We start from the raw sequence: 24,435 nt of genomic DNA on the forward strand, positions 1-24,435 counted from the left end.
GACCATAACTTGTCCCTATGTACCACAGGACAGAGAGTCAAATCATATCTTACGGTTAAACAGGATCAGAGAGAACCTTTTAGTGACTTTTTGCAAAGACTAACTAGGGCTATACAAATAGGAGTAAATGACCCAGAAGCTAGACGCATAATAATTGAATCTTTGGCTTATGAGAATGACAGCATTGAGTGCAAACAGATCCTTGGGCCTTTAAAGATCAGATCAACACCCATGGATGAATGGATCTTGCATACAGTGAATGTCGAGACTCTTGACTGTGGTTCTGAAGCGTTGGTAGGAGAAGCAATTTCCAGTGGTAAAGGATGACATCAGAATACTAGATGTTTTAATTTTGACAGAATGGGACATCTGAAAAGGGATTGCAGACAATGGATTCCTAGGAATAATGCCTCCTCTGGGAATGGCAGAAATAGGAGGACTCAGCCTCCTGGTGTATATAGGAGGTGTGGCAAAGGTAAACATTGGACCAATGAATATAGGTCAATGACAGACAGACAAGTCAACCGTATACCATCGGGAAACACTGTGGGGGCTTCTGGCAGGCCCCCATGATGAATGTGGTCCAGTCATTCCCAGTTACTCTGGATACCATATCTTGCCAGGAAAATTTAAAAATTCAATGCCCTCTCTAAAAAGCAATACTGGTCTAAATGATGGGTTAAATGTGGAGGATGAGTCAAAAACTCCAGTAGGACAGAGGAAATGTATATTTTGGCAGACTTCTATAAATGATCAAAGAACAAAGCTAAAAGTTTGCGTAAATGGCATTTTTATTGAAGGCTTATTAGACACAGGTGTGGATGTAAGTATCATTACTCCAGAATCTTGGCATCAGAATTGGCATCTTCAAGAAATAGATGTTCAGTTCCTGGGAATTGAAAGTCTATTACAGGTAAAACTAAGCATGAGATGGATTGAATACATAGGGACAGAAATGCAAATAGGAAGTCTAAGTCCATTAATAGCCAATATTGCAGTGAATTTGTGGGGTCATGACATATTGCAGCAATGGAATACCCAGATTAGGATTCCTGCAGCCCCCAAAACTTATGTTTCTGAGGAAAATATTAGAAGATATTACAGACGATGTACACCAGCCATTTGGCTGTAGAAGAACACAAAGCAATTGATAAATCCTCAGAGGTACCAACAGCCCTACCTTTAAAATGGTTAACTGAAAAACCAATAGGGGTTAAGCAGTGGCCTCTAGCTGAGGAAAAGTTGCAGAACAGCTGGTACAAGAGCAACTAGATGCTCAACATATAGAATAATCTACCAGTACTTGGAATTTTCTTGTATTTGTTGTTAAAAAGAAATCTGGATAATGGAGAATGGTGATAGATCTAAGGACTATCAACAAGGTTATTCAGCCTATGGGCCCTCTACAATCTGGAATTCCTCTGCCTTCTCTGTTGCCAAAGGATGGTCTCATAGTTATTGATTTAAAGAATTGTTTCTTCACTATACCTTTACAAGAAAAGGACAGAGAAAAGTTTGCCTTCACAGTGCCTACTTATAATTCTTACTACTAGAAGATATCAATCGGCCATCCTCCCACAGGAAATGCTCAATAAACCCACATTGTGCCAATACTTAGTCAGCCAGCCTTTGAAAATAACACATAAGCAATTTCCTAGGTCTATACTCTACCATTACATGAATGACATTTTGTAATCTGATTCAAATACAGATACTTTAGAAAGGATGTTTGAAGAAGTAAAGAAAGTCTTGCCTAAATGGGAATTACAAAGTCTTCCTGAAAAGATTTAAAGAGGAGATTCTGTTAATTACCCAGGTTGTAGAACAGGCTTACAGAAAATTAGAACACAAAAGGCACCAATTAGGAGAGACCAGTTGCAGACTTGTAATGACTTTCAAAGATTATTGGGAGATATTTCCAGTCTACGATCGGCTGTTGGAATAACACCTGACCTAATAATTCTTTTCAACAAAATCTTAGGTTATAAAGACTTGAATAGTTACAGATAATTAACAGCTGAAGCAGAAAAGGAATTGGTGATTGTTGAGGAGAAATTACAGGAGGCACATGTGAATAGGGTGAATCAAATCTTAGTTGTATTCTAATCATAATGCCTTCCAGAATTTCTCCTACAGGAATTTTAATGCAAAGGGATGATATTATCTTAGAATGGATCTTTTTACCACATAAACTTAGTAAAAACTTAAAAACTTATGTGGAAAATATCTCTGGAATTAATTATAAAAGGTAAACTGAAACTTTGTCAATTAACAGGTATAGACCTAGCAGAGATTATAATGCCTTTTACTGCTGATGAAACACAAAAGTTAAAAGAAGACAATGAACCTTGACAATAACCTTTAAGATACCAGCCCACTGGGATGTGGTCTCTTATCCTTTAAAAAGCAGCAAGAACTGGGCGATCTCTCTCTTGCTTCCGGCTCCCTTTCCCGGCAACTAGACTCTGTTTTCTGTATGTGACGAGAGGATTGTTGTTTGGGACAATAATCTGTAATTTTTCCCCTCAAATAAATAACTCTTTATTAACCCTAATTCTTAACAGGTGTGGGATTGTTTTGCAGCTTCTACCAATGTGATAATGTTGTTCACATGAAGACCAAAGGAGAGGGTTAGACTGAACTTTCTCACAATGCCCAGAACAGATTTGCTCCATGCTGTGAGGATAGTCATAAATGACTCTTAGAGAGTACAATGATTTGTTCAACTGGTACTAGTTTAGATAAGTTCTATCCAAGGTAACAGTCAAACTCATCTAATTTTTGGTCTAAGTTTGAAAACCACAACAGCAATATAAAGATCATTCAAACAGTGTCCAATTAAATTTACGTTCAAGCAAGACTGTAAACTATCCCCATAGACTTACTATATGTGAAGTTAGTTTAGAAAAATTTGATAATGAAAATAATTTATAAGCAAGTTATCAAGGACCTGCATCCCAGCTCTTAAGTCATCTTGTGCAATGTATATTCCACTCTTACCCATTTTCATATTAACAACTAATAATGTTTTTAATGAGTATTCAAAGAATATTGATACAATTTCTTCTCAAGAGCATCAATGTGATCATCGTCAAACTGTATGAACCACCCCACTTACAGTGATAGAAAAGGCTTATGAATTTTTGCTCTGCTGGAAAGACTTCCTGGGTAAAATGATTTCCCATTTCAGTTCTGGAAAGAAAATACAAACTTCCAGGCAAACCTTCACACATGTCCCAGTCTAAACCACACTGAACCTAGTGCTCCTCTGTGGCATTTACTTGCTTTCCCTGAACCTTTCATGAGCTGGACACACATAAGTAGACTAAATGGTTTTGGATATTGAAGTCTTTAGCTATAAAAAGAACGCCATGAGGCTATCAAGAATCCACCACGACCAGTCAGTGAAGTCCCTGGATAGAGTCATCTTCTGGATTGAGTAGGTCTTACATGAAAAAGGGGTCAAGCACCTTTGTGTGGCAGCACATGACCTCAACTGGATCCAGTATCACTCTCTGGATATGCTTGGATTCCTGCTTGCCTGCGTGGTGACTGTGATGTTTGTCATCACAAAGTGCTACCTCTTTTTCTGCCAGACATTTGCTAAGTCTGGAAAGAAACAGAAAAGGGAGTAGCTGAAGTGGGGAGGACCAACACAAGGACCTCCTCCAGTGCATCACAGCAAAGAAGCATTTCCTTTGTATCCCTTAGTCACAACTGACCCGGACACTGTCACTATTATTTCAGCATTTAGAAGTAGACCTGAGCATATAGAGGGGAATTCCACATCAAGAAAATATTTAGTTATCCACCTAGTTAGGTTCAGTTGCTAACTTGACAAAGTCTAGTGTCATTTGAGGAAAGTCTGGTCTATTGGTAAGTCTGTGGGAATGGATTTTGATTCTTGATTGACAGGACAATCCTTGTGGTCCTGTCCACAGCAGATTGAGCTGACATGATATTGGAGGGAACATCCTTGGGGTCTTGTCCACAGTATGTTGAGCTGCCTTCTTTATGATGTCCCTGAATCAAATAAAGAAATACTCTGTAAGGAAGAGTCTGGGAGTCATACAACTCCAACTTTATTTGGAGGTCATACCAGTGACTGTTCTGATATAACCATGTGTCATCATACCACATTTCTATTCCAGGTAGTAAAAATCTGGAAACTCTAAACATCAAGAATAAAACAGCAAATGGCACTCAGGTCATGGCACTGTGCCATGTTGTGTCACTCATTTGCACTTTCAGTGACAGCTCACACCCACCCTATATGAGGTTCATCCTGGATGGAGACCATGTCTTCTTATTCATATATCCCCACTTCATAAAATAGTGTGATACTCAGTGAATAATTTTTAATGAATCTAAGAATCTAGTTCTTTAATCCAAGTATATAGTATAAGGTTTTCATGGTAAGATAAATACTAAATGGAAAAACAAGACTGTCATAATCTGATATTCTAGCTGACACAGATATAACTTGATAGTGCTATTCTAGAAATGGGACAAATGCTTCAAGGTGTAGTGTGATTTCTGTGTGCAGATGACATGCATTTATAAGAAAAAATTGGGATTTCTATCTCATGACCCTGACAATACGACATAGCTTACCTTTATGATGTAAAAGCTCCTATGACTAGCTTCCAAAGTGTTAATAGCAATACAAACAAGCTGATGCATGGAATGAATGAAATAAGGAAGAGAGATGAACCTGCCCAAGAGAGTTCCCCATAGATCTGCAAACAGATTATGCCAAAGACTCCAAGTTACAGTCCCAAGTTATAAAGGCAGCACTGACCAAAAGAAATCTTTGCTTACAAGGGTTAAAAGAACACTGGCTGTTCACAGGGAAAAAATTATAGAACAACAGAAGCAGACTCTGGCTCCTGCCAACACTCCTAAGCTGAAACCAAAGTTCACATTAGATAAAATCAAGGCAGTTCAGGGTGGTGTGGTCATTCCAAAGTTCACTTTAAACACTCTTTCTGCCTTGGTTATCTCTTAATTCAAGTCTCTGCATAGCTAGAATTTAAAGACATAGTGCTCCATTACCTTCCATACTATAGTTTTTAAATTTATATATTTTATAGAATTTGCTCTATAATGAAATCCTAATCTCTTTCCAAGACTACTTGCTTGAAATTATATTTTAGGTTTCTATTTTTTAAACTTATTTGTTTACAGATGCTGTATGAGTGTTTTCTCAGAATGTATGTGAGTGTACCACATGCATGGTAGCTGCATTCAGAAGCTAGAAGATGTCATACACAACTCTGTGTCAGGACTTACAGATGTCTGTGAGACATGTGGGAACTGGGAATCTAACTGGTTCCTCTGAAAAAGCAACCATTCCTCTTAACTGCTGAGCCAGTACTTCATTCAGCACCAGTGTTTGGTGAGAAAATTACATTTCTTTGTTTATCATTTTTATTTTTTATTTTCTTTTATCTATTTCTTTCATTTGTTCTCCTTTTGAGTGATTATCTGTATTCTTGAGACACACTTTCATTATGCAGCTCCAGGCATTCTCAAACCCTCCAGGTAGTCCAGGTTAGCCTTGAACTCATAGAACTCCTCTTACATCTGCCCCTTGAGTGCTGGGATTAAAGGTGTATGCCTTCTTGACTGGGTAACCTAAACTTCTTTTTTTAATTTTATCTTCTAATTACGTTGTGTAGCCAGACTGGTGGTATTCGCCTTTAGAGGCAGACACAAGAGAATCTCTGTGAGTTCAAGACCAGCTAGTAGTACAGAATGAATTCCATAACAGGCAGGGCTACACAGGAAAACCCTGTCTCCAAAAAACAAAAATGAAAACTTGTTTTTTTTCTTTTCAATCATACTTCATTTATTTACTAAAAATTTCCACCTCCTCCCTGCCTCCCTTTTCTCTCCTCCTCCTCACCTCCCCCTCACTCTCTAGTCTTAAGAGCAATCAGGGTTCCCTGCCCCGTGGGAAATCCAAGGTCCTTCCCCCTCCATCCAGGTCTATAAAGATGAGCATCCAAACGAACCAAGCTCCCCCAAAGTCAGTCCATGTAGTAGAATCAAAACCCAGTGCCATTATCCTTGTCCTCTCAGTCAACCTTCATTGCCAGCCACATTCAGAGTGTCCATCTTGATCACATGCTCTATCACTCCCAGTCTAGCTGGCCTTGTTGAGCTAGTGTTAGATCAGTCCCACCATCTCAGTGGGTGGACGCACCCCTCCTCATCCTGACTTCCTTGCTCATGTTCTCCCTCCTTCTGTTCCTCATTTGGACCTTGGGAGCTAGGTCCAGTGCTCCAATGTGGGTCTCTGTCTCTATCTCCATCCATCGCCAGATGAAGGTTCTATGGTGATATGCAAGATATTCATCAGTGTGGCTATGGGACAAGGCCAGTTCAGACACCCTCTCCTCTGCTGCCCAAGGAACAATCTGGGGACCTCTACTTGGACCTGGGAACCCCTCTAGAGACAAGTCTCTTGTAAACCCTAGAATGGCTCCCTTAATTAAGATATTTACTTCCCTGCTCCCATATCCACCCTTCCTCCATCCCAATGACATCTTGAATTTTGCATGCAAATGGATGGAAATAGAAAACGCTTTACTGAGTGAGGTAAACCAGACCCAAAGAAGAGGAATATGGTATGGACTCATTCATAAGTGAATTCTAGCCATTAGTAAAGGACATTGAGCCTATAATTAGTGATCCTAAAGAAGCTAAATAAGAAGGTGAACCTAAAGAAAATCATATGGTTATCCGCCTGGATACTGGAAGTAGACAAGACTTTCAGGCAAAACTTGGGTGCATGGGGGTGGGGGGGTGGATGTAAGGGGAAATGGGAAGAGAGAAGGGAGAAGGGGAGGATTCAGGAAAACTTATTTCATGAAAAAAATATAAATGAAGAAAAAACAAAAAAAGAAAAACCAAACAGTAGCCAGTCATGGTGGCACATGCTTTTAATCCCAGCACTCCAAGGCCAATGGCAGGTGGATCTCTGACTTCCAAGCCAGCCTGGTCTAGAGATAGAGAGTTCTAGGACAGCCAGGGGTACATTAGCAACTCTCTCTCAAGAATAAATGATAGATAAATAGATAGAGAGATAGATAGATAGATAGATAGATAGATAGATAGATAGATAGATAGATAGATGATAGATAATTTGTTTTACATGCATAAACATATATATATATATGCATGCATGCATGTCTAGGATTCCTATTCATTTTCATTGTTACAATGTTGGGAAATAAGCTCGTTCATGCACGAAGGAAAAATTCTGTTCCTATTGCCGTGGGTGGGCACACAGACTGCCCAAGCCACAGAACTGTCACCCACATTCAGGGACCTCTGCCTCTTAAATGATCATATACAAATGAACATATACAAATGATCATTTAAAGTGCTTTAAGAAGTAAAGCTAAGAAATATAAATATAAGATATTAATAAAGGTGTAAAAATATTTTTATTACTGAATTTGAAATTTGCTTTTCTGTTGACCACAAATACAGGAGCAGTTAAGGTAAATTTCATTAATTGGACTCTTTAAAACGAAAACTTCACTCATCAAAAAAAAATCACTAAAAGTACTGAAAGGACAAACCACAAACCTGGAAAAAAATTGCAAACCTGAATAATGCATTTGAAAGTCATATACCAAAAAGAAAGGAGGAGGAAAGATGATCCAAGGATCTGAATAGACATTTTCCATGAAATAGCCACAGGCCGCCAATCCACATATAGAAGTATGTTCAGCATCATTATGCTTAACGTCATTCAGACTCAGCCCAAAAAACAACGAGATGGGGCTTCACCCTCTTACCTGATTATGATCAATAGAGAAAGAATAACAGACAAGGAGAGACATCAGGAGACTGCTGTACTGTATTAGGAATAGCAACCCAAGCAGCTCCTTGGAAACAGTCTGTCACTTTCTCAGACTTGAAAGATTCTGAGCATTCTGCTCCAGGATCAAGGACAAGTAAGAACAAACCCACGTGAACCCTTTACAGGCAACAAGGACAGTGACAAAGCAGCAGGCAGGGTGGATCCCCATTTCCATGTCCCCGCCCCAGCTTGTTAAACTCCCGCGAGGTTCCAGAAGTTTCCGCCCATGCCTGCCCAGCTCCCAGGCTCCCTGCTGCACTCACTTTCATGCTCATCCCAGGACTGGCCACGAGTTCCATCGGGTGTCCCATTCTTCGCTGCCCACTCAGGAGCAACTCTGTCATCTGGCCCACTTCCAAGCTCCCAGAGAACACAGGTCAGGATAAATCGGTTCTGCACAGGAGCATGAACCACTTCCCCTGTTCTTCTCCCAGCTCTCTAAATCCTCTTGCCTTTGATCTCTGAGGCAGAGCTCATAGTTCACCGGAGTTCATGGTTTGTTTGTACTGTGAGTAGCACAGCCCTGGAGCTTAAGCAAAGAGGCACTCAGCCTTTTTCTAATGATATCTTGCAATCTTGTAAAAGATTCGTGGATTTAGAAAAGGGTTTAGATCAAAATGTAGAAGAAGAAAAAAACGATGGGACATGAATATTAGTAAAAAGTATTGATTAGTAGTCAAAAGTGGGAATAAAGCTATCAAATTAGAAAAGAGGAAGTGTGGACTTACTGTTACAAAATAGATTTAACATCATATAATAGAACCTTCTCTACCTCCTACAACATGACAGCACTTTAAAGTCGTTCAAACATCAAAGCCAGTCACAAAGCACCAGAAATTTTATATCAGCTACATGAAAACCTCAGAATAAGAAAGCAAAGATGTTACATGACTAAGGGGTCATAGCCTGTGTGTCTCAACAAGGCAGTTACACAAACACACACACACACACACACACACACACACACACTCACACACCTAAATAAGCCAAACAAAGGAGTCAAATTAATTGTGAAGTCTAGAAAAAAAGCAGATTTATTCATTGTGATCACTTTAGGAAGAGAGGCAATCACCCATAAGAAACTCCATCTTTGAGATTCAGACAAGACATAAACACAGGTAAAGAAGTCCAGCCGTTATATGATATGGTCTCTTGCCCAATATTACCTTAGTTCCTATGCTCTACAAATGCCTTGATTTACCTAGCATGTAAATGGCCTTTGAAGACAGATTCCTTCTGGGTGCCCCCAAGGCATCAGGCATTTCTTCTCCCAGCAGAAGTTCACCAGAAAAATTCTAATTTGGGGCATCCTTTCTTTCCATACTCTGGTAGTTACAGAGGGAAGCAGAAGTGTCTCAGATTATATTCACTCCTGCCAGCATGACTAGTTACAATAAAGCAGGTTTCTGGTTGGGCAGAGCTGGAACCAATGGAAAAGCTAAAAGAACAGGGTTTCTATCTAGAATAAAATCATCTCTAATTTTAAATACAGTGTTTATAACTCTGAGGTTTACTATAGGCCTCTGAACCATTTATTTAAGATCTTTAAATAATATGATAAATGATTTCTCATGCCAACATTCATATGAAGACACTCTGAACTGTGATATATAAAACGTGACCCAACAGAGATGACTATACTCCAAGTTCTTTATCAAGGAAGCTGCATTAAAGGGTAAAAGAGGAGAGGGAAGATCTTACTTTCCTCTGTTCTCCAAGTACATTATACATTCAAGGTCACCGAGAATCGGTAGTCATTTCAGATGTTCACATCTGCCTCCTGGATTTTGCACTTGTCATCTTGAGACTGTGACTGTCTCATGCGTATTAGCTTTAGTGGGCACAAGTTATACTTTAACTAATTATTACTCTTTCTATATCTATAAGAGCTATACAGCGTTGAAGAGCAACACTGAGCCTAATCAAGATGTCTGTGAAAATGACAGCAGCTTTGTTCCTGCTACAACTGAGTGGCTTCTTTGGATCTGGGAGTACTGGGAAGGTGCTGGTGTGGCCAATGGAATACAGTCATTGGCTCAACTTAAGGACCATCCTGGATGAACTTGTGAAGAAGGGCCATGAAGTGACGGTTCTGATACCCTCAGCCTCCCTTTCGTATGAGGTTGGAGACACATCTGCTATTGAATTTGAGACATACCCTGCATCCACTTCCCTGGCTGATCTGGAGGAACTTTACATGGAATCAATCAGAAAATGTGTTTATGAGCTGCCAAAGCAATCATTTTGGGGATACTTTTTAATGTTGCAAGAAGTGGTTTGGGTAGATTCAAATTATTCTGAAAGTCTCTGCAAAGATGTAGTTTTTAACAAAGACCTCATGACAAAACTACAAAATTCAAGCTTTGATGTCATAGTAGCAGATCCATTGATGCCCTGTGGTGACCTGCTGGCTGAGATTCTCAAGATACCACTTGTGTACAGTCTCCGATTCTTTCCTGGCTCTACATATGAGAAGTACAGTGGAGGACTGCCACTGCCTCCTTCCTATGTGCCTGTTGCTATGTCAGAATTGAGTGATCGAATGACATTCATGGAGAGGGTACAAAATATCATCTATATGCTTTCTTTTGACTTTTGGTTTCAAACATATAACGAGAAGAGGTGGAATCAGCTTTACAGTGAAGTATTGGGTAAGTGCCATGGTCAACTGGGATTGGTGCTTTCAAAATTTGCTGTGTCATTGAAGGGGAACTTGAAACAATAGGATTAACAACAGAAGGATATATCTCTCCCATGTAAAATGGTGAAAAGGCTATGAAATTATCTGCCAAAATCAAAGCACTGTAGAAAACCTTAGGTTCCAATGTCAACTGCAGAGCCTTGTCTATGACTTGCAAGGGACTCTTCAGAAAGGCACATACACATAAAACAAATCTTGGCGAATTTCTCTAAAATATAACAGATCAACAAGCCATTTTACCACATTTTTTTGCTTTTGATTCTTTATTTTTATTTTTTCAATTGTTTTTATTGAACTAAATATTTTTCTCTGCTCATTTCTTCTACTACCCTCTCCCGTGATTCCAACACTCTCAATTTACTCAGAATATCTTGGCTTTTTCTACTTCCCACATAGTTTAGATCTATGTATGTCTCTCTTAGGATCCTCATGGTTCTCTAGTTTCTCTGGGATTGTGATTTGTAAGCTGATTTTTCTTTGGTATACGTCAAAAGCCACTTATGAGTGTGTGTGTACATATTTGTCTTTCTTGGCTCATTTCCTTAATCAATATGATGTTTTCTATATCCATTCACTTGTCCACAAATTTCAAAATGTCATTATTTTTTCTGCTATGTAGTACTCCATTGTGTAAATTACCATATTTTCCTTTTCCATTCATTGGTCAAGGAACATTTAGGTTGTTTCCAGGTTCTGGCTATGATAAATAATGCTGCTATCAACATAGTTGAACACACGTCCTTGTGGTATAATTAAGTATCCTTTGGGTATACAGCCAAAGTGATATTTCTGGGTTTTGAGGTAGGTTGCTTTCTAATTTTCTGAGAAATTGCCATACTGATCCAAAGGGGCTGTACCAGTTTGTACTCCCACCACCAAGAGAGGAGTGTTCCCTTTACCCCACATCATCTCCATCATAAGTTGTCATCAGTGTTTCTGATCTTGACCATTCTTACAGGTGTAAGATAGAATATGAGTTGTTTTGATGTGCATTTCTCTGATGGCTAAGAATGTTGAGCATGTCATTAAGTGTCTTTCAACTGTTTTAGATTCATGTGTTGAGAATTCTCTGCTTAGGTCTTGTACCCCAATTTTTCCTGGATTATTTGTTCTTTTAGTGACGAATTTCTTGAGTTCTTTGTATACTTTGGAGAACAGCCCTCTGATCAACATGGGGTTGGTAAAAATTTTTTCCCATTCAAGAGACTGCCATTTTGTCTTGTTGACTGTGTCCTTTGCTTTATAGAAGCTTCTCAGTTTCAGGGGGTCCCATTTACTAATGTTTCTCTCAGTGTCTGTGCTACTGGCGTTATATTTAGGGAGAGATATCCTGTGTCAATGAATTGAAGTGTGTTTCCCAGTTTCTCTTCTATGAGGTACAGTGTGGTTGGTTTTATGTTGTGGTCTTTGATCCATTTGGACTTGAGTTTTGTGCATAATGATACATATGGATACATACCGGTCAAAAGTCAGGTGCTCCTAGGTGTATGGATTGATATCCGGGTCTTCTATTCAGTCCCATTGGTCCTCCTGTCTGTTTTTATGCCAATACCAGGCTATTTTCAGTACTGTAACTCTGTAGTAGAGTTTGAAGTCAGGGATTGTGATGCCTCCAGAAGTTCCTTTATTGTACAGGATAGTTTTGGCTAGCCTGGGTTTTTTGCTTTTCCATATGAAATTGAGCATTATTCTTTCAAGATCTGTGAAAAATTTTGCTTGGATCTTGATGGGCATTGCATTGAATCTGTAGATTGCTTTTGGTGAGATTGCCGTTTTTATAGTCTTAATTCTACCTACCCGAGAGCATGGGAGATCTTTCCATTTCTGGTGTCTTCTTCAATTTCTTTCTTGTCATACAGGCCTTCCACTTGTTTGGTTAGAGTTACTCCAAAATCTTTTATTTTAATTTTTATTGCTTTATAAGTAATACCATTCAGAATTTCCACTTCCTCCCCTCCTCCCATTCCCCTCCCACTCCTCCACTCACCCTCTTCCCTCCCCATCCAGTCCTAAGAGAGGACAGGGTATCCTGCCCTGTGGGAAGTTCAAGGCCCTCCCCACTCAATCCAGGCCCAGGAAGGTGTACATCCAAACTGACTAGAATCCCAAAAAAACAGTACATGCAGTACAAACAAATCCCAGTGCCATTATCATTGGCTTCTCAATTATCCCCCATTGTCAGCCACATTCAGAGTCTGGTTTGATCACAGGCTCATTCAGTCCCAGTCCAGCTGGCCTTGGTGAGCTCCCATTAGATCAGGCAAACTGTCTCAGTGAGTGGATCAACCCCTCACGGTCCTGATTTCTTTGCTCATCTTCTCCCTCCTTCTGTTCTTCAATAGGACCTTGGCAGCTCAGTCCAGTGCTCCAAGGTGGGTCTCTGTCTCTATCTCTATCCATTGCCCGACAAAGGCTCTATGGTGATATTCAAGATATTCATCAGTGTGACAATGGGACAAGGTCAGTTCAGGCACCCTCTCCTTTACTGCCCAAGGACCTAGCTGGAGACATCCCCATGGACACCTGGGAACCCCTCTAGAGCCAAGTCTCTTGCAAATACTAAAATGACTCCCTTAATTAAGTTATCTTCTTCCCTGCTCCTATATCAACTTTTCCTCTATCACAACCATCCCACTCTCCCAAGCTCTCTCCAATCCTTCTCTCTCCCCCTCTCCCCTTCCCCCCACTCCACCTCCACACCCACCCCTATGCTTCCAACTTTTGCCCAGCAATTTTGTCTGCTTCCAATTTGCAGGAGGATCTATATATGTTTTTCTTTGGGTTCACCTTATTGTTTAGTTTCTCTAGGATGGCAAACTATAGGCTCAGTGTCCTTCACTTGTGGCTAGAGTCCACTAATGAGTGAGTACATACCATGTTCATATATACTTGGCCAAGGACCTTGTGGGCAAAAGGGCAGGCTTTGCAGGGGCAGGGTCCTGTGATACAAAGAAGCCCCAGTGGCAGGAGCACTCACCACTGGCTCCCCAGATCCCCAGTCCCAAAACAGGCTGAGTTGGGGGACTCTAGGACCCCACAGATGGAAAGGGGCAGTTGGGGGCAAGACGGAATGGGGTAAATAGAGAGAGCCAGTAGCCAGGGAGAGAACCAGCTGAAAGGCCAGAAACGTTTAGGGAAATGGAGGGGGCCTGTACTCTGTTTCCGGGACGTCTGGTGGGCCAGGCAGGCACGCATTTACCCCTCCAGTTGTATCTCCTCAGTATAGTATAGAAGCAGGGCCACTTGCTGGGACTAGGACCTCATAGACAAAAGGGCAAACTTGGCGGGGGCAGGGTCCTGTGAAACAAAGAAGCCCCTGCAGCAAGAGCGCTCCTCCAGGATCTTTGATATTATTTGTAGCTATTGTGAAGGGTGATGTTTCTCTTAGCCCATTTATCTTCTATGTAAAGGAGGACTACTGATTTTTTCGAGTTAATCTTGTATCCTGTTCCATCACTGAAGTTGTTTATGATAACTCTTGTTTTAAAACCATATGTTGTCTTGTGTGGTGACATCATCATCATCATTCCATTGCTACCATTACTGTTATTAACATGTGTATGCACGTGCACACTTCTCTCATGGGTAGGGAGTTTGTGCTGTGTGTGTGTGTGTGTGTGTGTGTGTGTGTGTGTGTACATGCACGTGTGTGTATGTATGTCAGATTCAAATTTGATGAGGTTTTACTTCCACATTTATTTGGATTGTCAATATCAATTCAGGTGTTGAGACATGCATGGAGACTGAACTCAATTCATTGAGCTTTCATTGTAAACACTTTTACTACCTAATTCATTTCACAAGTTTTTAAATAATAGCTTTTATAAAAATCCATGTGCTCATGATTTGCACATATACTACTAAGTATTTGTGTCTTAGGGGTCTGCATAGCTTTGAGAACTTTTCCCTTTACATACATCAGTTTTCTCATGTAATAGTTGAAATATTTTTTTATTTCACCTCCTAAATATCTGCACAGCTGTGAATACACTGACTATATACTAAGCACAGAAAGCATATGAATTTAAGCTTTGGAGAATTTATATTTATTTATTTATTAGAAGGTTTGAAATTGTATTTAAAATGTATACCACTAAGTATAGAAACAATGATTACTAATTAGTGTTTTAAAATATACCTAATGACCAAACATCTCACTTTCCATGCTTTAAGACTTGTTACTTTTATTATCTGCAAACGAACTTATACATGCATAACTATTTCTTAATCAATCATAAATCAAGAGCAGCATGAGGACAAGGAACACAGGAATAACCTAAAATTCTCTTTGAGATCATCTGGGACTATACAGGGAGACTCTGTCTCAAAATAAAGGGCTAAAGCAGAATCTCCATGAAATTTAACACTGGATGTGGCAGCTCACACCTGTCATCCCAGCAGTTGCATTGTGGAGGAAGAGCATTTGGAGTTCAAGATCAACTATGGCTACATAGCGACGCAGGAGCCACCCTGGGCTACACCAGAAGACCTCAAAACTCAATGAAAGAGCCCAAAATTCTCAGTTCACTTAGAGGAGCACACATCAAGGCTCAGGCACCTAAACAGGGCAGACAAGATAGAGAGTAGTAGAAGGGAAAAGTGTTTCCCTGAGTATGACAAACAGGTGACAGAATTTCTTGTATTTAAAATGCTTATCTAGGTATGTATATCTAGGTATGTGAAAATCATGAATTTCCAAAGTCGATTACAGATGTGGAATATCCACCCACATCACTTCCACAATGACTTTGAGTTTACATATATCTAAGCATAAGTATGAGAAACATATTACAAACTTGTATCAAACATTATACACAGAGATATAGATAATTAGATGGATAGATAGATATGTAATTATATGTTTTATAGCCCAACAATACACCTTTAAACAACTCCAGCTACATTATCAAAGTTATTTCCAGAAGATGACCTGGCATATTCATCTTCTCCTGACATTTTTGTCACCTATTCTACCTTGGCTGTCCTGATTCCTCTTCAGGAAGACCCACGACCCTCTCTGAGATGATGGGGAAGGCAGATGTATGGCTCATTCGAACCTACTGGGATTTGGAATTTCCTCACCCTGTCTTACCAAACTTTGATTTCATTGGAGGACTCCACTGCAGACCTGCCAAGCCTCTGCCAAAGTTAAGTATAGTCCCATTGTTTGCTTCTGTTTTTCGCGCATTTTCAGCAAGGGTGATTATCTTTTATACCTTCAGAATGTTCGTCAAACTCAGAGAAAAACAGGAATTAGTTAAGCAAGTCGCCAGTAGAAACACCTGTATCTATTCCATCACAAGACTGTGACTATCATTTGGACTAAATTAATTCAGCAAGGTTCTGTTTTAGATAAGTATTTTCTTATATTTGAGTGTAAAAAGAATGAACAAATACCTAAGATAAAGAAACGTCCAAAACCAACTCCTTTTGAAAGTGATTTGAGAGAAAATAGATGGAGTGTCAACAAAGAAACATTTATTTTCATAATTCACAATGGCTCTATTTACTTTCTTGACCAATCACACAAGTGAGAACACATCCCTAACCATACATACCTACACATACATTTTCAGGAACAGACACAGTAACATAAATTGACAGCACATAGCAAATTTCTTTCCAATGAAACTCACATCTATTAAAAAGAACACAAATAAAAAGATAATGGACAGTCTTAACAAAATTAGCAACAGATTTGTGATCCATGCATTCTAATCCTGAGAATGTAAGTAAAAGAACTGAACAAAGGACTTCAATGAGATATCAAAGTAAGGATGCTCATAACAGCACTATTCCTGAAGGGAAGCATGCATGGTGGTTTGAATAAGAATGGTCCCATAGGCTCATATACTTGAAAGTTTGGTTCCCAATTGGTTAACTGTTTAAGATGGATTAGGAAGTGTGGCTTAGTTGGAGAAATGTATCACTGGACGTAGGCTTTGAGGTTTCAAAAGCACAAACTATGCTTGGCGTCTTTCTATCGGTCTGCCTCTTATAGTATGGGTTTAGTTATGGATTACAGTTCTAGTACCATGCCAGCCTGCCATGATGCTCCCCACAATGATGCACACAGACAAACCATCTGAAACTTGAAGCAAACTCCCAATTAAATGCTTTCTTTTAGAAGTTTCCTTAATCATGATGAGTCCTCACAACATTAGTACAGTAACTACGAAAGGAATAAATTACCTAGATATCACGAGAATTATTGAGAAAAGTGTGCAAATAAGAACAATAACTAAAACATTAAACCTAGGGTATAGAAACACATGGTATGACCTTAATAACAGTACAATAAACAAACTAGCCAATGAGCAAGACAGAAATAAAATAAGAAGACCTTATAAGAACTCCCTAGATTGGTCAAAATAATAGAAACAGAAAGCAGGTATTTGGTAGCCAAAGGACTAGGGTGGGAAAAAGAGAACATGAAATTAAATATCAACAAATCTTGCCTTTCAAGATGAAAAGAACTGTTTGTGTGAGTGTGAGTATGTGTAACACAGAGAGCTGTAACCTTACACTTGACTACAACTTACATCTTATATGTGGCTGTGAATAGTTTTAAAGCACCTACCACTCTGATCATTTCTAATGCTGCTCAGTTCCTTCCTGTGGATGTTGGTGTCAGTTTTGATGCAGGTTGTTAAGTGTTGCTGCTCCCTGTGATGGGCTGATATTTCATCAACAGGAAATAGAAGACTTCGTCCAGTCTTCCGGAGAACATGGTGTGGTGGTATTTTCCCTGGGGTCCATGGTGGGCACCCTAACAGAAGAAAGGGCCAATGTGATTGCAGCAGGCCTTGCCCAGATTCCACAAAAGGTGAGATACAGTGCCTCATGTGGCATCCTCACTGAGATGGTCACATCCTGTTCGGGTGTGATGGCAGAAACGTTGTGTGAAATTGAAGCTGTCACGATAGCTCTAGCTACTCTCTGAAGTCACTTGTGACACAGAAATATAAAAGACAAATGATGTTTTGCTATTAAAACATTGTTCAGAAGGAAAAACACTTAATAAGTGTCTTTAAACTTGTTGGTAGGAACGTATAAGAATAACAAAACTGTGCCTTGTTACTTCATCCATTACCTTGGAGACTATTTGAGGAATTTCACACACCACCCTATAATCAAGCCTGCTTTTAAATTGTAAATAGTCAGGCATTCAAAACTGGCAGTTGCGGGACCTGAGAGGTGATTTATCTTTTAGACCATGTGTTGCTCACACAGACTACCTGAACTTAGTTCTGTGCCCCACATCTGGCAGCATACAACTGCCTATAACTGCATCCCATGGGATCCAAAGCATTCTTCCAGCCTCAGATGACACACACACACACACACATACACACACATTCCACACATATGAACACACACAGAGAGAGAGAAAGAAAGATTAAGTTACACATGAATAGATATAATTCTCCATCTTAAAAATGGAATTTATGCTATTTTGGTTTATTCATTTTTATTTTATCTTATTTTATTTTTCTTATTTGAATGTCTATTTGTTTTCTAAGGAAAGAAAGAGAAGGCAAAGGTGTAGGTTTCAAAGAGGGGGTATGGATGACGATCTAAGAGCCATGGGATTGGAATCCATAAATAGAATATATGTTATGGATGACAACATCTTTTTTCAATAAATAGACAATAGACAAAATAAATAAACCACAAAATTTTAAAATGGAGTTTGTATCATAGATTTACAATCCTGTGCACTCATGAACAAATGTGATCACCTGCATTGAAAATGGGCCTATGCTGTATGTTTGCCCTGCTAATCCAAAACATAGGTAGAACAGGATTTTCCAAACGCCAAGTCAACCTTCAAGAACTGAGTCTCTTAACGCTGGAAAAGGGGGTAACTCGAGGTCATGCCCTTGAAGTGATCATGTGCACAGTCACTCTTCAGGGGCCGAAACAATTAAATAACTATGATTAAGGGATTATAATGAACAAACTCAAATACTACTGGCAAATAGTAATAGTGAATTTGAAAAATAAAAACTGTTATAAATATATCCTGGAAAAGCAATGCCAGCTATATTTTAGTAACTCTGATGGATTGTTGAACTGGAATTACGTTCACACACTTCTTAACTACTGCTTCACATGGCCAGACCTAACTTTCCCTAAGCTCCTGTTGGCCAAACGTTAAGGTGCCGTGCTGAAACTCAGAGAAGCATGAGACTAACTGCAGGACAGTGAAGAGAACTTACAGCCTTGCTGTAGCAGTTCTTCACGGTGCCCATCATCCATCCTCACTGCCTGGCCCTTAGGGACTGGGGTTTATCTCCATTGATTCTTAATCTCCCTAGAAATCTAGCAGAAGTAACTTGACATTTGAACAAAATAATAGGAGGTTAGCTTCATCTTAACAGGTTCTTTGGCGATTTGAAGGCAAGAAGCCAGACACCTTGGGCTCCAACACTCGGCTGTACAAATGGATTCCCCAGAATGACCTTCTCGGTAAGCATCAGGAGACACCTGAGATATAGGAATGGCTGCTCAGGACGGGGGGTGTCCACACTAATGCTTTTATGACAACTGTGATCTAGTTCTGGGGAAAATGGATAAAGAATTGATGTGACTATTCTGTGTAGTAACATTCGAGATGAGAGAATCTATTGTCACCGCCACGCTAATTACTGTTCAGATACATTTAAGTCACTTCTAATTTCTCTCCACGTCCTATTTCTACAACTTGACACCTTCCTTTTCCCCTACTCTAGGACAATTTTAAATGCCAGTGGGGATGGCATTTCATTAAAAAGGCCTTATTTACCGTGCCCCCCCCAAAGACCCCACAAAATGAAATGGTCCTAAATGTGATAAAGTATTGCCTGTCCTCAGTCTGATTCCATCAAAACAAGCATTTAAGCACTACTACTTGGAGCCAACCAATCTAGAGCAGGGGTTTCACTGTTTTCTTAGGAGAATATTCTCTCCTAAACTTGTGCGTGCTGTTTGCTTCACTTGGAAGGAGCTCTGCCCTTTTTTGTTCATTGAACAAAATCTTTCTACTTTCCAAATTCCATGTACTCTATGTGACCTCCACTTAATCCCTGTGGATTTGTTGTGCTCTGTGGTCAAAGACATTTCAGGGATTCAGTTCTGTTCCATGGGTATGATAATGTCGTAAAGAGAATATTTTCCCTTTCTGTGCCTTTTTCCTCTGCCTCTCATTTTCTTTCTCAGACTTGTATTTAACATTTGCCCTTAATTTCTCTCCTTGCTAGGTCACCCAAAAGCCAGAGCTTTTATAACTCATGGTGGCACCAATGGCATCTATGAGGCGATCTACCATGGGATCCCTGTGGTGGGCATTCCTTTGTTTGGAGACCAATTTGATAATGTTGTTCACATGAAGACCAAAGGAGCAGGGGTCCGTGTGGACTTTCTCACAATGTCCAGCACAGATTTGCTTCATGCAGTGAAAACAGTTACTAATGACCCTTCGTGAGTACAGTGAATTTATTCAATATGGTGTTTGTCCGGATAAGTTCTCTCCAAGGTTACAATAGCATTTTTTTGATCTTTAGTCTGAGTTTCAAAACAACAACATAAAACTCACTTAACCACTGTGGAAGGAGCTTTTACTGTTAATCATAACTGCTAAGTATCCCTATAGAGTTACTATATAAGAAATTAGTTTAAAATAATTTGATTATGTAAAACATTTTCTCTTGCTAAATGATAGTACACAATTTTCACAAATAGGTGATCAACGAACAGAATAATGAACCTAAAAAGTAGTAAATATTACAAGTCGATGATTAAAATTTCTGAAACTCATATTCTTCCTTTAAATAATTCTCACTCATTGCCCAAAGTAGAATAATTATGAATGTACATATATGTGCATATGTGTATATAAATATATAGTATATAATGACCAAATAACTGATTTACCATTTCCATCTCCTTAAGCATTTAGAATTTTGTTTTTGTCAGTGCTGAAAGTCTCCTCTTCCACATTCCACAGCTACAATAAGACGTGTGACTTGTAGTTCAGTCATGAACTCACTGTAGAGCACTATCCTGCTCACCAGTGGCAGGACGTATATATTAGCTGACCTCTCTCTAGCTCCACTCACTGTCTCCCTTCCTAGACTCCACTTACTACTCTGAGACTCTCTACTTCTATGAATCAACACTGTGATTCCACACACTGATGAGAATGGACAGTGTTTTCATTTAGGGCTGAGTTTGTACAACTTAGTGTAACATCCTGTGATTCCATCCTTATTACTGTAGAAAGAAGATTTCCTCCTTTGTAATTGTTAAATAATATTTAACTATGCTTTCATGCCTCATTTAATTTATCCGTCATTTCACTATGGGCACCACAGTCAATTCCAGTTCCTAACTATCATGATCAGTGCTGCAAAAACCATGGGCCTTATTCTATCATTTTGAAATATTATGTATTATTTCATTAAATAGATTCCTAATGGTAAGAAAGCTAAAGTCAGGGCAATTAGTCAGGAAATTCATGCTCTTTTAATAACTGCTGTATTGAATTATTCTCCAGTAACCACTTATATTAGTAATTTCTCCACAGACTCCTACCAAGGATCAGTCTATCATCCTGACTTCAAACACAAAAGTGGCATTGTATAGTAGAAAATAGACTGACAGTTGTTTTCCTCTGACCTCCACGCATGCTGCATGACACATATCACACCCCCATGGCCCGCAGAAAAACAATTAAAATACATAAATATAAAAAATAATTGAAAATTATCACATCCTCTGCATCCTTGTAATTATTATGTTGTGTCTCTCTTAGAAGTACTAGGGGTTAAAGCAGACCCTGAAGCATTCTAGGCAAGCTATCAATGAGCTGCATACCAGCTCTTATGTTGTCTTCTGCAAAGCATGTCCCTTTTTGTTAGTTTACCCACTTTTCACCATTAGTGGTATTTTTATTGAGTTTTCAAAGAGTAAAAGAACACAATGCCTTCTTAAAAGCATCAATGCAATCATCTTCAGACTGTGTCGAGCCACCTACCTTGCAGTGCCTGATATGGCTTACTAATATTTGCTCTGCTGCAAAGAATTCCTGCCCAAAATGGTATCCCATTTCAGTATTGCAAAGAATATCTTGGAAAATACCAACTTCCAGGCAAACCTTCAAACATGTCCCAGTCTAAACCACAATGTACCTAGTGCTCATCTCTGGCATTTACTGAGTCTCATGATGCTTTCCGGAAATTTTCTTAGGCTTGAAGAACTTAAGTAAACTAATTGGCTTTTGATATTCATGTCTTTAGCTATAAGGAGAACGCCATGCGGCTATCAAGAATACATCACGAACAGCCAGTGAAGCCCCTGGACAGAGCCGTCTTCTGGATTGAGTATGTCATGCGTCACAAAGGGGCCAAGCACCTTCGTGTGGTAGCGCATGACCTTATCTGGTACCAGTACCACTCTCTGGACGTGATTGGATTCCTGCTTGCCTGTGTGGTGACTGTGATGTTTGTCATCACAAAGTGTTGCCTGTTTTGCTGCCAGAGATTTGCGAAGTCTGGAAAGAAGAAGAAAAGGGAGTAGCTGAAGTGGGGAGGACTGACACATGGACCTCCTCCAGTGCACCACAGCAAGAGAGGCTGTTGGAGTAGGGTCTTTCATCCTGCGACAAGACAGCTTTTCAGTCTTATTCATCAAGTCTCAAATTTTTTTTCTCCCAGAGAATTAATAATTTTTGCACTTAATTGTACATCAGGCCTGAAATTAAACTGAAAAGTAAACCCAGTAAAATTAAAATATTCAACATGAGTACACATAGGAATTTTAGAAATTCATTTTTACAGTTTAAAAGTTATACCAAAAAATACAATGGCTGAGGTAACAACTCTGATGGTAAATCACTGGTCTGTCAAGACTTCCTTCTTTTGCTTGGATCCCCAGAACCCTATCAAACCTATAACCAGTAGCACCTGTAGGCCCAGTATAAGCAAGCCAGATATGAGTCTGAGACAGAATTGCAAACTTGCAGGCCAACTAGCCTTGTGCTCAGCAAAAGTTACCCTGCCTCATGAAATGTGGAAGGTGAAAAATAGCACTGGTGGTTGTACTCTGACATCCCATATGCTTGCCGTGATAGGTGTACCCCTATCACAAATGAGCACACACATATAAAAATATATAATTACACACTTCAAACTGACTAACTCCCCCAAAGAATGAAGGTGTCTCAGAGGTTGTTTGTGGATGCAAGATTATTAAGAAGCCCACTATTGATAACAACATGGTTTTGCAAGTATTGAAGAAGTTTTCAATTTGCTTATTGCAGACTTTGTAGTAAAAAATTCTAGGCAAAATGTTCAGGATTGGAGCTGTGTAAAAATCCTGGCCTCTTAGTTGTCTTTGGGATACCAGTATTGGTGCTGGTCTCACACTGGGCACAAAACCTCTGAATAACTTTTTTCATAAGGATCTACTAAGACAGTACTTGGAAAGAAGAGGAACACTAACTCCTCTTCTACAGGACCATCAGTAACACCAGTTCCATGGAGTTTGTCACCCTCTTCTGGCTTCTGGTGGATGTACATGCAGACTCAACATACAGACACATAAAATAAAAATAAATATTGAAAAGCTACTTGGTTTTGTGAAATGAATTTTGTTTCCACTTAATCCTTTAAAATAATAATAAAATTTCCTCATTATCATAATTAATCTTTGGGAACAGATGTAAGATTCCAAGTTGAAGTTTAGATACCACAAACAAAATTCAAAACAGGTAAGTTTTCACTGTTGCAGGGTGTAGATATGTCTATATATCTATGTTACTTTTAAAAAACAATATAATTTACCTTTGTTCTTCATACTTATGCTGTGACTTAAATATTTCTATAGAAGATGTTTTGAAATAATGACTATGTGCTGGGAAGATTGCTCAGTGGTTCAGAATGCTTGCTGTGCCAGAATTAGGAGTGAGATCAAGTATCCATGATGTGTACTCCATTCCTTCCAGTTCTGCCCAGACCAACGAAGAGTCTAGATGTGAGCTGCCCCTCTGAGAAAGGTACTGAGCCATATGCTAACATAGATGAGAGGAATGGGTTAACATAAGCTACAAGAGCTATTAAGTAGTCTTACCTAATGGGCCAATCAGCTTTATAAATTATAGAGATCTCTGTGTGAGTTTCTTTGGGGCTTGCCAGTTGTGGGGTACCGGGCAGGACAGAAACTCCAACAAGCTGGCCCTCATGTTACAGAATAGCACCCACGTGGATAACTGCATCCACAGAAAGCCTGAGAAATTTGGGAAGGAATAGAGTAAAGCCTGTTTTCTTGGTCGAAGCAATTCCTCGGGTCCACTCTGCTTGCTAGAGGAAGGTGTTCTCATCTAAGAGAGGCTTCCTGATTCAGCCTTAGCTGCAAAAGCCTGGAGCTCTTTAAGAGTTCCTGCCATGAAACACATAGAGTTGATGAAAAGCTGACTGCATGCTATTCAGTTTTCAGCAGTAACAGGAAAAAAGCTATGCCGTTTTAAAATACCAGCTTTCTAGGTTGTCCTGCCGGTACAAACTCTGACTCTTTGAGGCAGGAGGGTCACCTACAGAGAGAGGACTTGAATGTTGTCTGTGGACATACTGTTGCAGCTTGCTTGCTGGCAGGGACCTTGAAACGCCATAGAGTTGTGGCAACAAAAATGGCTACAGCCGGTACCTCTGCCCTGAGGCTGGAAAGCTAAGGAATGGGCTGGATCCAGCCATCAAAGCCATGACTTTAATCCTCTCCATAAAGACTCATGTGGTCAGAAAAAGAGAGATATACATTAAAGAGAGATTCAAAGGGAAAAAAACTCTAAATAGTTTACACTGTGTTAAAAATATATGCAAGT

At 39.5% G+C, this 24,435-nt stretch overlaps 1 protein-coding gene and 1 long non-coding RNA gene across 2 annotated transcripts; one reads left to right on the forward strand and one right to left on the reverse strand.

The window, feature by feature from the left end:
* Positions 1 to 773: 773 nt before the first annotated feature.
* Positions 774 to 8,263, reverse strand: LOC146893805 (uncharacterized). Its single transcript, XR_015738551.1, has 2 exons — positions 8,140 to 8,263; positions 774 to 4,023 (listed from the first exon to the last, which is right to left on the reverse strand). It is a non-coding gene; the product is annotated as an uncharacterized LOC146893805 (long non-coding RNA).
* On the forward strand, positions 8,112 to 23,187 carry LOC146893806 (UDP-glucuronosyltransferase 2B31-like). Its single transcript, XM_087908929.1, has 7 exons — positions 8,112 to 8,252; positions 9,764 to 10,527; positions 15,577 to 15,723; positions 17,270 to 17,403; positions 18,962 to 19,049; positions 19,820 to 20,039; positions 21,857 to 23,187. The coding sequence occupies exons 2-7, from the start codon at positions 9,804 to 9,806 to the stop codon at positions 22,134 to 22,136; spliced, it is 1,593 nt and encodes a 530-aa protein (XP_087765055.1). The 5' UTR covers positions 8,112 to 8,252; positions 9,764 to 9,803; the 3' UTR covers positions 22,137 to 23,187.
* Positions 23,188 to 24,435: the final 1,248 nt, after the last annotated feature.

This window comes from Myodes glareolus, chromosome 8, assembly GCF_982192425.1.
Source record: "Myodes glareolus chromosome 8, mMyoGla1.1, whole genome shotgun sequence".
NCBI lineage: Eukaryota > Metazoa > Chordata > Mammalia > Rodentia > Cricetidae > Myodes > Myodes glareolus.

Bases quoted from the DNA above. Each gene is read 5' to 3' on its own strand.
- LOC146893806 (XM_087908929.1), top strand. From the start codon at position 9,804: ATGTCTGTGAAAATGACAGCAGCTTTGTTCCTGCTACAACTGAGTGGC. The intron at 10,528-15,576 runs GTAAGTGCCATG...ATTCCTCTTCAG, and splicing joins GCTTTACAGTGAAGTATTGG to GAAGACCCACGACCCTCTCT. The intron at 20,040-21,856 runs GTGAGTACAGTG...TCATGTCTTTAG, and splicing joins ACAGTTACTAATGACCCTTC to CTATAAGGAGAACGCCATGC.